Source organism: Apostichopus japonicus, chromosome 14 (genome assembly GCF_037975245.1).
Source record: "Apostichopus japonicus isolate 1M-3 chromosome 14, ASM3797524v1, whole genome shotgun sequence".
In the NCBI taxonomy this organism is placed as follows: Eukaryota; Metazoa; Echinodermata; class Holothuroidea; order Aspidochirotida; family Stichopodidae; genus Apostichopus; species Apostichopus japonicus.
In genome coordinates, this window is record NC_092574.1 from 17,593,250 (window position 1) to 17,608,376 (window position 15,127).

A 15,127-nucleotide genomic window follows, 5' to 3' on the forward strand; every position below is an offset into this window, starting at 1 on the left:
TCATATTAGTTATTTGTCTGGCTTTTTGTGCTTGCATTTTTTATTTTTCTCTCGCAGAACTTCACCAAACATTGGCATCAATCACCTGCGATGAAAGGACGGTGTGGAGTAGGTGTTCAAATATGATCAGTGCTGATTTTTGTCATTGACTGTTATCAGAACAAGGTGCAACCATAATACAACAGTTCCTGGTCGTTGCAGACATTTCATCATGACCATGGCAAGTTTATTCTCCTTTACCAGTCCAGTTGTGAAGAGGCTTCTGGGCTGGAAACAAGGAGACGAGGAAGAGAAATGGGCAGAAAAAGCTGTGGACTCTCTTGTCAAAAAGTTGAAAAAGAAAAAAGGTGCCATGGAAGAACTGGAGAAGGCTCTATCTCGTCCAGGGGAGCCAAGTAAATGTGTCACCATACCGAGGTCACTGGATGGTCGACTACAGGTGTCTCATCGGAAAGGTCTACCACATGTCATTTACTGTAGGGTGTGGCGCTGGCCAGATCTACAGAGCCATCATGAGCTGAAAGCTTTAGACTGCTGCGAGTATGCCTTTGGCAAAAAGCAGAAAGATGTGTGCATTAATCCATATCACTACAAAAGAGTTGAAAGTCCTGGTAAGTCGAAACAATTTTTTTTTAATAACAATTTTTGGCAACAGCGCCAAGAGAATAACTTAATCCTGCGTGTGTTTGAAATGTATGTAACTTTCCAAACAGATGGACGGTCGTCATACTTGCAACATATGGTAGATGCTCGAGGTGGTGAATGGATTATACTGTATCTGTGGCAATTTTGGGCACGCTAGCGTTAGCGGATGTAACAGATTTATAAATAATAAAGAAAAATTTCAATGCTAAGTCTTCATGCTTTTATATGTGTCAATAGGCTAGATAACCCTTAACACTTAGAAGCAATTTTTTGTTTCAACGCCAAGAAATGTGAGTGTTTGTGTGTAGTATGACTGTCTGTTTGTGTCTCTCATCTGTTTATTTGTCTACCTGTCCAGATTGTGTATGTACATGTATAAATGCATGTACATCTGTACCTACATAACTGTACGTATGCATCTTATTCGCTTGCAAGAACATGATGTTTGAGTATGTACTTCAGACAATCCAAGGTGAGAGGATGACCCCTATAATTATTCTTAGCGGGCTGGCATGATTGTTAATGACCGGTCACAGCTCAATCTGAACCTCTACATCTGCCATTTTGCAGGATTATTTTGTTTTTAAAGGGAAGTGTTTAATGTGATACTAATTAATGGACACAAAAGTATGCCAATTGTGTACGCCTAATGGTTGTGTTTTAAAATGCAATTACACTCGCATACATTCCATCTGTCAGGAAGTAGTTTTTTGTAATTGTATGGTCTGTTCACATGCCACTAGATTGATGGTACATAACTGGCAACTTGTGAAAAACGTCTATTTATTTGCACTCTGATGAATATACTTACCTGTAGCTTACAACAAATGGTATAACAAAACTTGCACTGCACCCGCATTTCATCTTTCTTCTCATTCTACCAGTTGGAATTTTGCAACAAGATTTCAGCTCAGCTTTTGTTTCGTACGATTGAATCCTGAACATTATGTTTTTTCCCCGTCATTTGTGAGGCTTTCAAAGACAAAGTTCCAAACTGACCTCAATTGGCAGTATTTTGAACCCTTCTCTTACTGATATGTTCAGGCATACAAAGTCATGTCTTCTATGGTTTTTCTCCAGTCAGGATGCATTAAGTAGGATTTAACTTGAGCAAGTCTTAGACTAAGTATTTCAGAACAGCTTTGTTGATATAATGCATTGTAAGCTGAAAGGAAGGCTGTAGGTCGGTTATAACAGTTCCAGGTAAATTGGCAAGTACCTCTTTTGAAAGTTCCTATGACCCATTTACCTTCCCATTCCCTCCACCCACATATTGAGATGAAAGTTTAGCAAAATATTAATTTTCTAAGTTCTTACCAACTTCCCAAGGACAAGTAGACCAAACTAATTTTGCACTGTTTGATCATACAATATCATGGACTGATTTCCTAGAATTTTGTATCTTTGAGCATCAAAACAAGGCAAGATATTTGCCAGGTGATTTTGATGAATGGGTAGAAAGTTTTCCCAGGTAGTACTTCTTGCAGTTTGTACATGACAGAGGTGTGTTCTGTGCCATCTCTGGTAACATTGATGCAGTAAAAGGCTGTATAAATGTTATACTGTGTTATCATTCCTGTGAAAGGAAAATAATTGCAAGATTAATTTAATTTAACTTGAACTTTCATCATCTTATCAGCAGACTGTAAATTTTCTTCTAACTCTAAAAGTTGTTTCTTAAATTTTGTGTACCCCATCTAAGCATAAAACATCCACCAAGTTGTAAATTAAAAATAACCTAGACCATTTGAAGGGAAGCTGTATATTTCATTTTATCTAGTGCCTGGGTACTATACAGTGGTAATCTGAATCACAGAGAGCGTAGCTGTTCGAGATATATGCTGCTGACTGCTGTTGCCTTAGTGTGATGTGAGCATGACTCATCTAAGCCCAAAGAGTTTTCTTGTGACTCATCTTGAAGTGTTTGCATTGAGGGGTCTTTGAATTTGGATGAGCATTTATTTGAACAAATTTCAAAGAAGCTCAGTTACCAAGGAGGAAAAATTTTTGTTTGCAAAAGTTTGCGTACATCCTTATATTGTAATGGACCCATTTATTTGGTGTTGGTCTGTCGGCCAAGATTAAAATATGAATTACTTGGCTTTAGATTAAGTTAGATTTCAATGTTTCCAGTAGTTGTAGTGTTAAGTAGGTACGTATTCTGTACAATGGATCTCAGTGAATTGTGAAGAGGAATATACAGCCTTTCTTTTGAAATCTCTGGGGGTCAAAATGACACTATGTTGCATAGAAATGGTACTAATAGAACATGGAGTGCTCGAAGAAAATGTGCAATCAAGCTCTAAATGGTAGCTGAATGTACAGTAAAATACCAAGTATAAGTGTACAGAATGTATGCATTATCTTCCAAGATCAACCTTAAATGGATTTGAACAGCACGATGAATCAACTAAGAACTATTGCAAGTTTTTCTGGTGTATGAGAAAAAGCCATTTATAAAATCACCTGTAAATGACGAGCTTGATATACGTAACCTCGCTGTATTTTTTGGCCTGTGGACTGTGGTGCCATCAGCACACATACAGTAATAAGTGATAGACTGTTGTCTGGTAACATTATACTCTGTTGTGGTTATTTTGCAGAGGAACCAGTGTTCCATCAAATCACTACTCATCATCTTGTTCTCATGAGAGAGTTTCTTAAGGTGCTGTTAATTAATTTAGTATGTTTATAATCAGTTAACAACAAAGCTTGTTAGCAATTCTAATAGAATTTTTTTTACATTATGATTGATTTATAGTTGTCAAAACAGTCAAAACAATCAGAACCGAAGTCTGAAGCAAAATATCTCTTTTTTTTAGCTCCATCAATACAGATGTGTGTGCACTACTAAACAGAACATTACATACAGTAGTGACGATGTGAAGTCGCTGTACATAGTACTTAGTTAAGAAGTGTCCGTATTGATAGTGTACAGGAAACTGATATGACAAATATTTCTGGATCATTCAGATCACATACCAGGTGACACTTTATTGTGCAGCTTAATATCCTGAAACAAAGAGGAAGATGCAGGTAGGCGCTGTCGCACAGACATAATCTAGAAAAAAATTGTGCATTTGAAAGTATAGTGGTCGGGGGTCACATGATTGATTATGCATCAATTGGCAGAAAGCGAAATGTCTGTATAGCTGTACAGTACTGTACCTAGTTGTCGGTAACTTAATTCGGCCGAGAAGAAAGTAGTTCCATGTGGTTTACCTGTGCGGGAGGAGTTATCACACCATTGTGGTATGTTTGTGGAGTTTCAGATCAATCAGTAAAAAAAAGAAGCTAGATGCCATTGTGGCTTGGGAAACATAATAGGGCTTCCTTTTGATGTGGTAGGAAGTGACCTACATAACTGTATTTGTGAGGTCAAGAGTTTAATATGAGTCTATGGAAGGTGGGGAAAAGGCAATAAATAGTGAGTGTTGTTACCTATTGTCTACTCGGATCACCTGAGAAGGGATTAAAGGAACGATTCTGTCAAAATTGATGGGAGAAAAGAAGAATTCGTGTTTGTACTCTACAGTAAAGGGCAAAATTTAAGTGAACGTTTTCTGCCAATAAAAAGAAAGTTGGCAATATAATAACAATTATTTGTGTTATTGTCATGTCAGGAGATTATTTACAATAGATTAGCACAGAAGACAGTTGGAAGCTAAGGAGGGGGAAAGGGTTGCCAATAAGGGAGGGGGAGGGGGGGGGGAGGTTAAGTCCTAATATACTACAATTGAATATAAAATGTGCATTGTACAGTATGTAGCTTGAAATGCATGGAAGTTGTAGAGCCATATATTGTTTTGTAGTCGTTAAAAAATAAATCAGCTTATTTAACTATATTAGCTATATAAATAAGAAAAAAACCCTTTTGAACCAAATGAAAATAAGTATACTGCTTAAGATGTAAGCGAACATATATGTGTTTGTGCATTATCGCATTGAAATACTGTCACTGTTATTCCATGTGTGGTGCATTGCTGTTTCTTGAAACACACATGTAATTGGAACTTTCAATCATACAGTCTGCATAAGTTGAGTATTAAACATTCAGTTTCAACAAAGGTTTTACCAACTTGAATAAAGTAGCGTTTAATTTCTACTCTGTTTTAACTGGTTGTGAATCTGCAGCTACTTGTTTCATGACAGACCCATTTGACTTTGATAAGTTCATGGAAATTATATACTGTATATATACAGTATGTGTGTGCACAGTACTACAATCTTTCAGGTAAAACAGTTCTTAGCAAAGACCTCATTGGAAATATGAGGGAAATTGTGGCTTTCCTGAGCAAATGGAATTCAGTTTTTATGGGGTTGCTTGTAACAATATAATATCAGGTCAACTTTTGTCGTATATAGTTTCTTTAATAACCTTTTCTCGTGGGAGGCAGTCTACCTTGTTTTACAGGTAAGAAGGTGTGGGTTGGCTTTTAGAACTTGACATTTATGATAAAGCTTTGTAAACATGGGATACAAATAACACATGTGAGGTCAACAAGTGAGTCAAATTTCGTAGAATTAGATGATTGTCCAGTCTCTAAATGTGGGAAGAAAGGAAAAGGTAACAGGAAGTTAAGTATAGGCAGTAGGTGGTACAGTCATATTGAATTGCTTGTTCTTTCTTCAAAGTACATCTCTTACAGGATATTAAAAGAAAATTTTATCAAAATCCAGTACTAAAAAGGTATTGTATTTTGGAACATTTGAGTCTCCCAAATTTAACAGGATAGAGTTGGGGAATAGTTTGAGAGCAGATCCTCCAGGACGACAGAAACTCAAATTAAATTATGCAAAGTATTAAATAGTCTGCATTCCCATAGCTGTACCTTCCACCCTGATGATCTTTAATCATGTCTTGCATGACAGTTAATGGGGATATCACAGCCAAGCTGTCCCATATTTTCATCTTACCATAGTCAAGGTCTCCTGGATTTTATGGTTGTCAGGATGACATCTATAAAAGTCGTAAATATGGAGAAAGCCAGGAAAGTGAAATGTTAGATATGAACAATGTAAGATCAGCCTTGATGTGAAACCAAAGAGGACAAGGTTTCATAGGACAGAGTTTTGTATTTCTGTACTCTTAGACTTGACCCAAGCATGATGCTTAAATAGCAATGCATTTTATTGGCTCTTTGTTGTATAGTAGTGTGTCTTGTTCAGCATTAAAATGAGGGGTTTGATATCCAAGTTTAAGTTATACTGTATACAACTCTAGAGGGTGTATGTATATACACAGTAGCAATGATATTAGATTCCTTGCTGGAAGCAGAAGGAATCTGCTGCATGCGATGATGATGGCGTGTATGTGTGAGCATGTGTGTGTATATGTGACACTTGCTTGTAACACCGTAACTCAAACATTTCATGGTGGATTAACTTCATACTTGGTATGTTAATCCATCATATTGAGTACAAGAACTGTATTGTTTTCTGTGAGGTTCAATGGTCACTTGGGGTCAATGGAGGATAAAGTCTGAAAACTTTCTAAACACGATAACTCAAAAAGTACATCTTTGTTGAACTCTATAAATAGTATGCAGATCTAGCTTGGTGAGTACAAGAAGCCTATTGGAATTGGTGGAGGTCAAAGGTCATTTGCAGTCAACAATTAAGTCAAATGCTGAAAATCTTGTAAACACAATAACTCAAGAAGGGCATGTTTCTTGAACTTCATACGTAGTATGTACATCCAGCTTGGTGAGTGCAAGACCCTAATTGAAGTTGATAGAGGCCAAATGAGGTCAACAGGTGTCAAAGTCTCAAAACCTTTTAAACTTGATAACTCCCAAATTAAAGGTACAATTAATCTATGAAGTCTCCAGTGCTATGATTGTAATCGAATGCCAAAATAAATGCTAAAACTTCTCTACCGTAAAATCCATAACAGTGCATTGAATGATTGATGCCCACAAGGGAGTGCTACAAAATAAGAGCTGAAAATCTCTGATCTTTTCTGGTTCTCACTTAATTCTTGGACAAACTTAACTCACTTGCTACACATTAGTCAGATACAGTAATAGGAAGTTGAGCAAATTGTATGTCAAGGAATCACAATGCCAACTAAATTCTGGTTAATATCTTAAATTCTTATGTTGAAAACGTAGCAATGTTTAGTGTACATCTCAATGGGTTGAAGCTGTCAGTTTTGTGCTACAGTATATCTTTTTTAATCATAGCTCACAGACCATTAGAAGATTAAAGTTGTTGTTATTTTCAAGGGGGGGGGGGGGTAGAGCTTTTGAAAACTTCAGTTTATTTCTTGGGACTGATTGCTTCAAAAGTTGATGAAGTCTGTGAAGTTAAGATATATATAGTCCAGTGTGTTGAAATTTGAGATTGCAAGATCATGGAGGTTTTGTCAGGTTAATGTGCATGCTGTATGCCTTACTGACGTCAAGATGAAACGTGAGAAAAGCTTCAACTTAACCTGCTTTGATAACCTCGATCATATCACAAGGTGCATTCGGAGGTAGTTGCCAAATAATCGACTTTGCTTCAAATGTGATCCATCCCGTTGGTGTACCAAAATGATACTGCATATTATCTACAGTGCAGTAGTATTACCCTGGATGAATTCCACAAAAGGTCATCATAGTCACTGGTGAAGCACAGTTGATCTGATATAGCTAAAGACTTGACGTTTTTTTTTCTAGCTAGACCTAAACTTACCAATTCCACGCTGTGAATGTTCCTTTAAGATAGATTCACAGCTGACAGAGGTTCCATGTATACCTCATGTAGTGAGCTGTTGCAGAATATTATTCATGTGGTGTCTAGTCTGCAAATGATAGTTAACCATAAACCACAAACGTATCTGAATGCAAGAGTTAAAGTATGTGCTGCAATGTATCTCCAGCTGTTTAAAGGGGTTCAGCAAAAACAAGCCTCTGTAGGGTGTCCCCAGTTCCAAAGGGGCACTTCATACTGACCAAGTCTTCTATTCGATTGTGTCGTCAGTGATGATCTTAACATTGTACCGCTCTGGTTATAGTACTGCAGTTTTATGTAACCAATTTTTTTAATAATTCTTTTTAAGTTTCTGTACCTCATGAATTGTCTACAGTACTGTAGCTATCTTGATACAGTAAAGTCACATGAACTCACAGATAAATGAACTCACTGGTATTGTTATATGCTGCAACTTTGTTACCTTCATTGCAGAATTAGACAAACTCCTAAAAGTGTAGGAATTACTCAACTTCTCATTCCTTCATTTTAAAGGGAACTGTTTGAGTTCACTACGTTGTACAAGTCTGTAGGTGGCACTCAATGGACTCTCCAGCTTAGCTTTTGCAGACCTAACAAAAGTAATTCAGTAATGACACTCTGCTTATATAAAGATATTATATCATATGATATCAGTATCATAATGATGATTTACAGAATTTACTGTACATTGTAGCCAACTTTAGGGGAGAAAAAAACCTGAAACAACTAATATATACTGTAGTAGTTAGTGTTTAGGCCAAATGGTATAATCATAAACACAAATTTACATTGTACACTTTTCTTTAAGAGACATCTAGATAAAAGGTGACTTAAAAACTGTGACCTCACATTGTAATTCCAGGACAATGAAACAGTGTTGATACAGTCTCATTATGGAGAGATTATCTCCTTAAATTTTTGTCACCCCACCCTTGTGTTGTAACAAACTGTACAAAAGGTACTTAAATGTGGGCTTAATGTTCAATTGTGAGGGCAGTTGGTTAGACTCTTTTAGTCTTTTATGTTGAAAGCTGCCTTTACAAGTTTCTGATGATTACCCCCATTCATGATATGTTGTCCACTTACAGCAGTAGGGAAAACGTCTGAGAGATTTAGCCGATTACCTTTAACTGAAATGTTATTGTTGCTTGTTAATTAAGGTATAGATGTCTCAACAGGAAACATACCCAGGAAACAGGATAATTGAACACTTTAGAAATGACACGGATACTGTAAAGTGGCCAGATTGCTACACAATTTTGTAAAAACCAAAACTGATTTAAAAAAAAAATGCCACAGTTTTGTGATTTAATACTGTACACTACACTACATGTATTCCTGGAGAATGTAATGCATGCGGGAATTGAGAAGTCACTACTTGTCTCTAAGAGGAGTCATGGCTTAAATGTAGTTATTGGAGGTCAACAGATGTCAAAGTCCAAAAACCTTGTACAAACATGTACCTTATTGAGGAGAAGAACCCTGTTATTTTCTGAGGCTGTTAATGGTCACTTGAGGTTAACAGAGGTCAAAGCCCCTAAAACTCTACAAACACGATAAGTTAACTCCAAACTCAAACCTTGGATGACATTCAAATTGGGTGTGTGGATGCACCGTAATTAGTGCAAGAATACTATTGTTTTCTGCACGGGTCACAGTTCATAAGGTTCCAACAATTAAGTTAATATCATTTGCATATTTAGTCAAGTTATCTGGAACTCTTGTCTGATGTTCTGGGACATGATTCCGTAGACTTACAAAGGCAAGGTATCACCAAGCCTACTGCCTTTCTGGTTTGTTAATTAGTTAATTTAGAAGTTTTGCAAAATTGGAATAGAAAAATGACTGGTCAAATATGTTTCAATATATGTTCATTTTCAATGCAGTGGACTTTGTACATAACATACTGTAATGTACCTCCCAACGACATTTATATTTGTTACATAGCTGCGGTCATATGAAAACTTGAAAGTTCACACCATGTGCTGTTTCTTTCGCTTTTGCCCCTGTAAATTGCAAATTTGTGTTAATTATATACTGTATTGCACCGGCTTAATATATAAATGGGTGGTATGGTACATAGACACTGTATTGGATTAGACATGGAATATTAGAAAGTGACTGACATTGATAACCATTTACATCAATTATGGTCAAAAGTTGTGAAACCTTGCATCGAAGTGAAACCAAACATTTCCCTCCTACCTAGAGGTACAATATATCGCCATTGATTTCACTCTGTCATTTTCTTTCCAGGCTTCTCTAACTTCTTCTCGGTACCTTTCTTTTTGATTGCTTCTTCTCCAGTTCTTCCACCTGTGCTAGTACCTCGCCACAGTGAGTCTGTTCCATCCCACAGCCTCCTGCCGTATAGAAGTTTACCTGAGCCACCTTTCCCACACAACGCTACCTTTCCGCAGAGCTTTCAGCAAACTCACTCACCCCAACCAAACATGCCACCGAGCTCTCCGCTACAGCCCCAGCCATCGCCGGGTACCAGCTCTATCGATCCAAACAGTCCTTACGGTGTGCCAGGTAGGTGGTACAGTAGATTCATACTTCATCGTAATTTACGTTTGATTTCGTAAGTACTCCTTTTATAGAGGGGAACTTGAGTATTTATTGAAAAGAATGCTTTTATTCTTAGCACAGTATGTTTGCATTTTGAGCACAGAATGTTTTTATTCTTAGCACAGTATGTTTGCATTCTGAACACAGTTTGTTTGTTTACCGAGCATACTTTAGTACAGTATGTTTGTACAGATGATACTTCCCAGCTTAATTGCTGTTTCGTGACATTTCAGATGTGATATTGATATTAGTTTCTTCATGAGATTTATGAAGCTTGTCCCAATGGTTAAACACAAACTTACAAATTGCTTAACCAGTCTCCGATTTGTGACAAATTCCGTGAATGAAAAGTAATCATCGTCTGCCATTAAGGATCATTCCTGACCTTCAAAGATCTTTGTTGTTGGATCCTTTCCTCTTTGGAGGTTCATGTACAGCTTGACATTGAGCATTGTAACTGTTAGTGACATTGTGCTTTTCCTTCAGAGGAATCGCAATTTAAGATAAATATCACTGCAAGTGGGCTTAGTGGTTTCCAGGATGTTTGTGCACAGATAAATTGCTCATTAATTAGCATGTCAAATAATCATCATAAACACCTTGCTTATTTGTAGAGCTGAAGTTGGAAATTTTGTTCTGGAGTATCATGTTTTTTTCTTCTTGATCAGTGATGTAATGAGAAACATTTCAGTTCAGTGAACTCATAGCTAAAATCATTAACTTTGCACTTTTCTGCTTGACCTGCCCTAGTAATAGGTGTAGAACGGAAGATTGCGAATCCAAACAACTTATTAGTAGTCTGTCATGTTAACTGAAAATAGAAGTAAAATAAATGCATTGATATGGTGCTGTAATGCAGAAAAACATAAGAAAGAAGAAGGTACCCAGGGTCATTAGTTGTTGTTTAAACAAATTAATTGATGAGCAGTATTTAAAATGCAATGACAAGGAGTTCCAGAGAGGTGGAACTGTCTCCAAAATGTGATGTTGTGATTTGTTCAAAGACAGTTATGTATTTACATCACTGCTAAGAAGCCATACTGTACATTCATTGTGTACATGAATGGAAACAGAGTGGCTTGTACAATTAGCTTACAATTCATTCAAGTGGCAGTCAATGCATTGAAGTTGTTCAGCTACTTTAAAAGTGGAATTCTGAATGTTTCAATGTTTTCGAATGTTCGAACTAGCAACAATTTAACATTTGGTAAAGGTCATCATGCTTGTGAGTGTGTGTGTGGGTGTGAATGTTACCAGCCTGAAGACACAGAACACTTGGAAAGTATAAGCAAGAGCTAGATATCATATTCTACCACCAGAACATAAATAAAGTAGCTCTTACAGAGCTCAAGGAGCAATACAAGACTGACTCTTAGCTGTACAAACAAGTGACATGCTAAGTTAAATATAACAGTTGAAGAAATGTCAAAGCAACAGTATACTGTAAAAATATATAGTGATACAGATTAAGTCATTGACTGTACTATCATAATAGTGTTTTCAAAAGTAAGCTCTACATGTGTTTGAAACATTGTACAACAGTTTTATCGATAAGATTTTAACATAGTTATTCTGATTGACATCATGGTGACATTACTACAAATGCACTTCCATTAGGCTATTGGGTTTTGCAAACTATTTTCTTTTTATATAAATTGTACATCAATACTACAGATCTAGAAATTCAGTCACAGAACATAGTTCAACATACTGTACCATTTTCACAGTGATCTTTAAATGCTGGGAGTGCATTTAGTAGGTCTAGCACATATATGTACAGTAATGCAGGCCTCGAAGTTTGGACTAAAAACTGGCTAAATGCCATGGGATTGTGCTGTCTGTTGCTAGTAAAAAATTCAGGACAAGGTACTGGCATTTTCCTTGCAGTCAAAGAATCTGCATAATTTCTGTACCTAACGTAAGCCTGGTATGACTGTTCATTATCAGTGCTCAGATATACTGTAACTTGGCTGCTCTCAAAAGCCTGTACAGCAAAATGATGGATATTGTACTGTAATTCAGGAAAACGCCCTTGAAACACATGATTTTAGCCAATTGACTCTATTTAAAAGGCACTTGTATTTTGTCAGCAAGTGGCTGAAATTGTGACATCCTTGGCCCGACTATGTCCCTAGTGGAACTGGTACGTACGTACACTGCTTGTCACTCAAACTGTACACCCCACAACCTACTGTTGTGGAAGATTGACTATAGGTAACATATAAACTAGCACATTACCTTCATTGGTTATAAAGTTATACCCAAATCAATTTCTATTTTTGGATTCCATGACAAGTCTTTTCATCTTTGCTGATATTTGATTACCTATTTTCTACCTATTTTTTTAGCTGATACACCACCGCCAGCGTATATGCCCCCAGATGACAAGACTAAGGATGGTTCTCAGCCAATGGACACAACCCAAGGCAATGTACCGCCTGGCGTCAACTTGTCAGGTAAATATTGTACTGGTCTATTTGGTTATATTTGCAACTTGTTTATCAGCTTTGGCACTTATGGGATGGCAAGCAGGAGCCATCGCTCAAGGCAGTAGAAGACGAAACCAGTACAGTGTGACACAAGATCACAAAACTTTACTGTACCCACACGTTACAATGTAGGTTTGTGGAGTGGGTGGTAATAAAGAATTGAATTGAGGCATTGAGCATTATTTATGGCCGCAATCGCTTGCCTCAAAGACGGTGACCGTAGAGTGTGCCACATTAGGCATTTTTACTGCAGATATGAAATTCGAGTGGATGAACTAACACCCTTTGACGTGAAAAAAAATACATTGCTTCATATTCCATTCCAAAGCGACATGTGACACGTAATAAGGTATTCTAATGTCAATTGGCTACATCACTAAATATACTTTCAAAAAGGGCCACAACCTTTCAGCAGTGGCTCTTGAAGCAATTAAGAATTGGTCATCGCTTGTACTTCAACTGAAGGTGATGGTGCAAAGTTGAGGGTGCCATTACTTTAAACTATCAACTGTATCAGAAACAAGATGTAGAATTAACGGTAGATTGAAATTGGAAAGTGATCTTCAAAATGAGGGAGCCCAGGAAGACTAAAAGATAACATGTTGATTAGATTTACTTGTTTATGACCTATATTATAAATAAACTTGTCATATTTACAATATGAGAATCTTGATGTCCTTTCGTCGCAGACAAAGGTCTTCAGTAGCATGCAGAAATGATCTTCGGTTAGTTGTGTCAGACTACCCATGACCATACCAGTAGAAATAAGTTTGCGCTGACGAAATAGATATTTTGTGCATTTTGTTTGTGCAATCTTAAGTCTGTTGAACAACATCTTTCCAAACTTGTTGGAGGAATCTTTAAGGCCAACTCACACTTGTTCTTTTCAATGCTTGATTCAATCATCAGTGGGATTTTGATGTCAGCCAGTAGGATTTTTTGCGCTGGCAATTTATTTGCAAGTGGCTATAAAAAAACCTTCAAATTGCTACATTCCAACCATCATGTGACAAGTTTTCTACCCATTCCTATAGTGCAACAACACAAATCCATCAAGTTAACATCTTTTCATGCACAATACACACTAATCTTAGAAGGGATACGGAGAAGTTAAACTTTTGAAAGCGTGCCTATCTATGACTGGGCCGTGGTTGACTGGCTTAGTCACCCATCATTGTTAGAACAGGAACCTTTCATCCACTGAGGAATATTGAAAGTTGTTTTGAAAGTTGTATGAAGTAGGTTCAGGGTATGTCAACAATGAAGAAATGTTCTTTCATGTGACATGTCCTCAAGGGCTTGAGGCATTCGGTTTGCACACCATATCGATTGTTAACTGCACATTCCTTTTAAAAAAACAGATGTGAATAATGTCTATTTTTGTCATATTTGTTGTTTAAAAGGTAAACAATTTTTTTTTTTTTTTTGTGTAGGTCATTATTATTGCTCCAAATTTGAGCATGTTAAAAATGGCTAATATTGTATTTCTGGTAATATTTCCCAGATCTCGAGGAGAGTTAAATTAGTCGATTCAATGACTCATGAAGGAAAATGTATTGAGGATGGCAGTAACAAACTAGTTGAAGCTGTTTACAATTTTTTCAAAGGTTAATGATAAGAAGTAAAGTCAAGTTCTTGTGAATTCAAAAAAGTTACCCTTGGATTGGTAAATATCCTTATAAAAAAGAAATCAGTAATACCGCACACAGCTGTTTTTATCCGTTTAATAATTTTCATGACACTGCAGATTTATCAGCTGTTACCTACCAGGAACCCACCAATTGGTGCTCAATTGCATACTATGAACTGAACAACCGTGTCGGTGAGCCATTCCATGCATCCAGCACCAGCGTGATTGTCGATGGATTCACAAATCCGCAGAGCAACACCGACAGATTTTGTCTTGGACTCCTGTCGAATGTTAACCGCAATTCCACAATTGAGAACACAAGGAGACACATTAGCAAAGGTATGGTTGTTGGCCACATCAGTAAAAAATCACGGCAGTTTTGGTTAGATTACACTAGTGTGTTAGTCCACAAACTTTTTAGGCACATGACCCAGGAGCTTGTTAGATGACTGAGCCACCACCCACTAAACCCAAACCCTTAGTATCAATGCTCAGTATTAAAGCCATCATTTTTCTGTTTGCTAAACTTGAAATTCCATTTTGTAAATATGTAATTTTCCTTTTTTTTTTAAGTTTTCTCGTCCCTCTCCATTAAAAAAATATATATATTTGAAACTGTTGACATAACACAGAAAATATACCTTGTTATTTGATCATTTTCAACTGATTAAAAACCCATTTTTTGGAGCGAAGGTCGCCTTGCGAGTACCTAGAACTAGCGCCCTAGCTGTGATAAAAAAAACACACAGGTATGTTAGTGGGCAGAAATACTCCCTTGAAATGCTAATTTTTTTAGTAGCTAGGGACTTAAATGAGTTTTGTTAATTTCTGTTGTGCATGAGCATATGGTTGCCAGCAGTATGGTAAGCATGTTTTCCCTAATATATGTTTGTTAATTCTTAGAATATGGAAAAAAATCAAGGAAAGGGATGAGACCTTGGTATGTGATGCTGAAGTGATATAAAAATGTTCAAGAGGGTTCTAGTATTTGAATGTAATGTTAACAAACCCCTGAGCCTAATATGTAATATAATGTATTATATTGTGGTTTTTATTATCAGAACGGATGTGTTAT

The 15,127-nt window shown here is 36.8% G+C and overlaps 1 protein-coding gene across 1 annotated transcript in view; it reads left to right on the forward strand.

Annotated features, from left to right (window-relative positions):
- The window catches only part of LOC139980157 (mothers against decapentaplegic homolog 1-like), a 30,992-nt gene that overhangs the window by 10,188 nt on the left and 5,677 nt on the right, over nt 1-15,127 (forward strand). Inside the window, exons 2-5 of the mRNA XM_071991592.1 lie at nt 58-611; nt 9,670-9,897; nt 12,282-12,389; nt 14,170-14,391. Of these exons, the coding sequence (XP_071847693.1) occupies nt 212-611; nt 9,670-9,897; nt 12,282-12,389; nt 14,170-14,391 (958 nt within the window). The 5' untranslated portion in view covers nt 58-211. The remainder of the gene's footprint in view (nt 1-57; nt 612-9,669; nt 9,898-12,281; nt 12,390-14,169; nt 14,392-15,127) is intronic.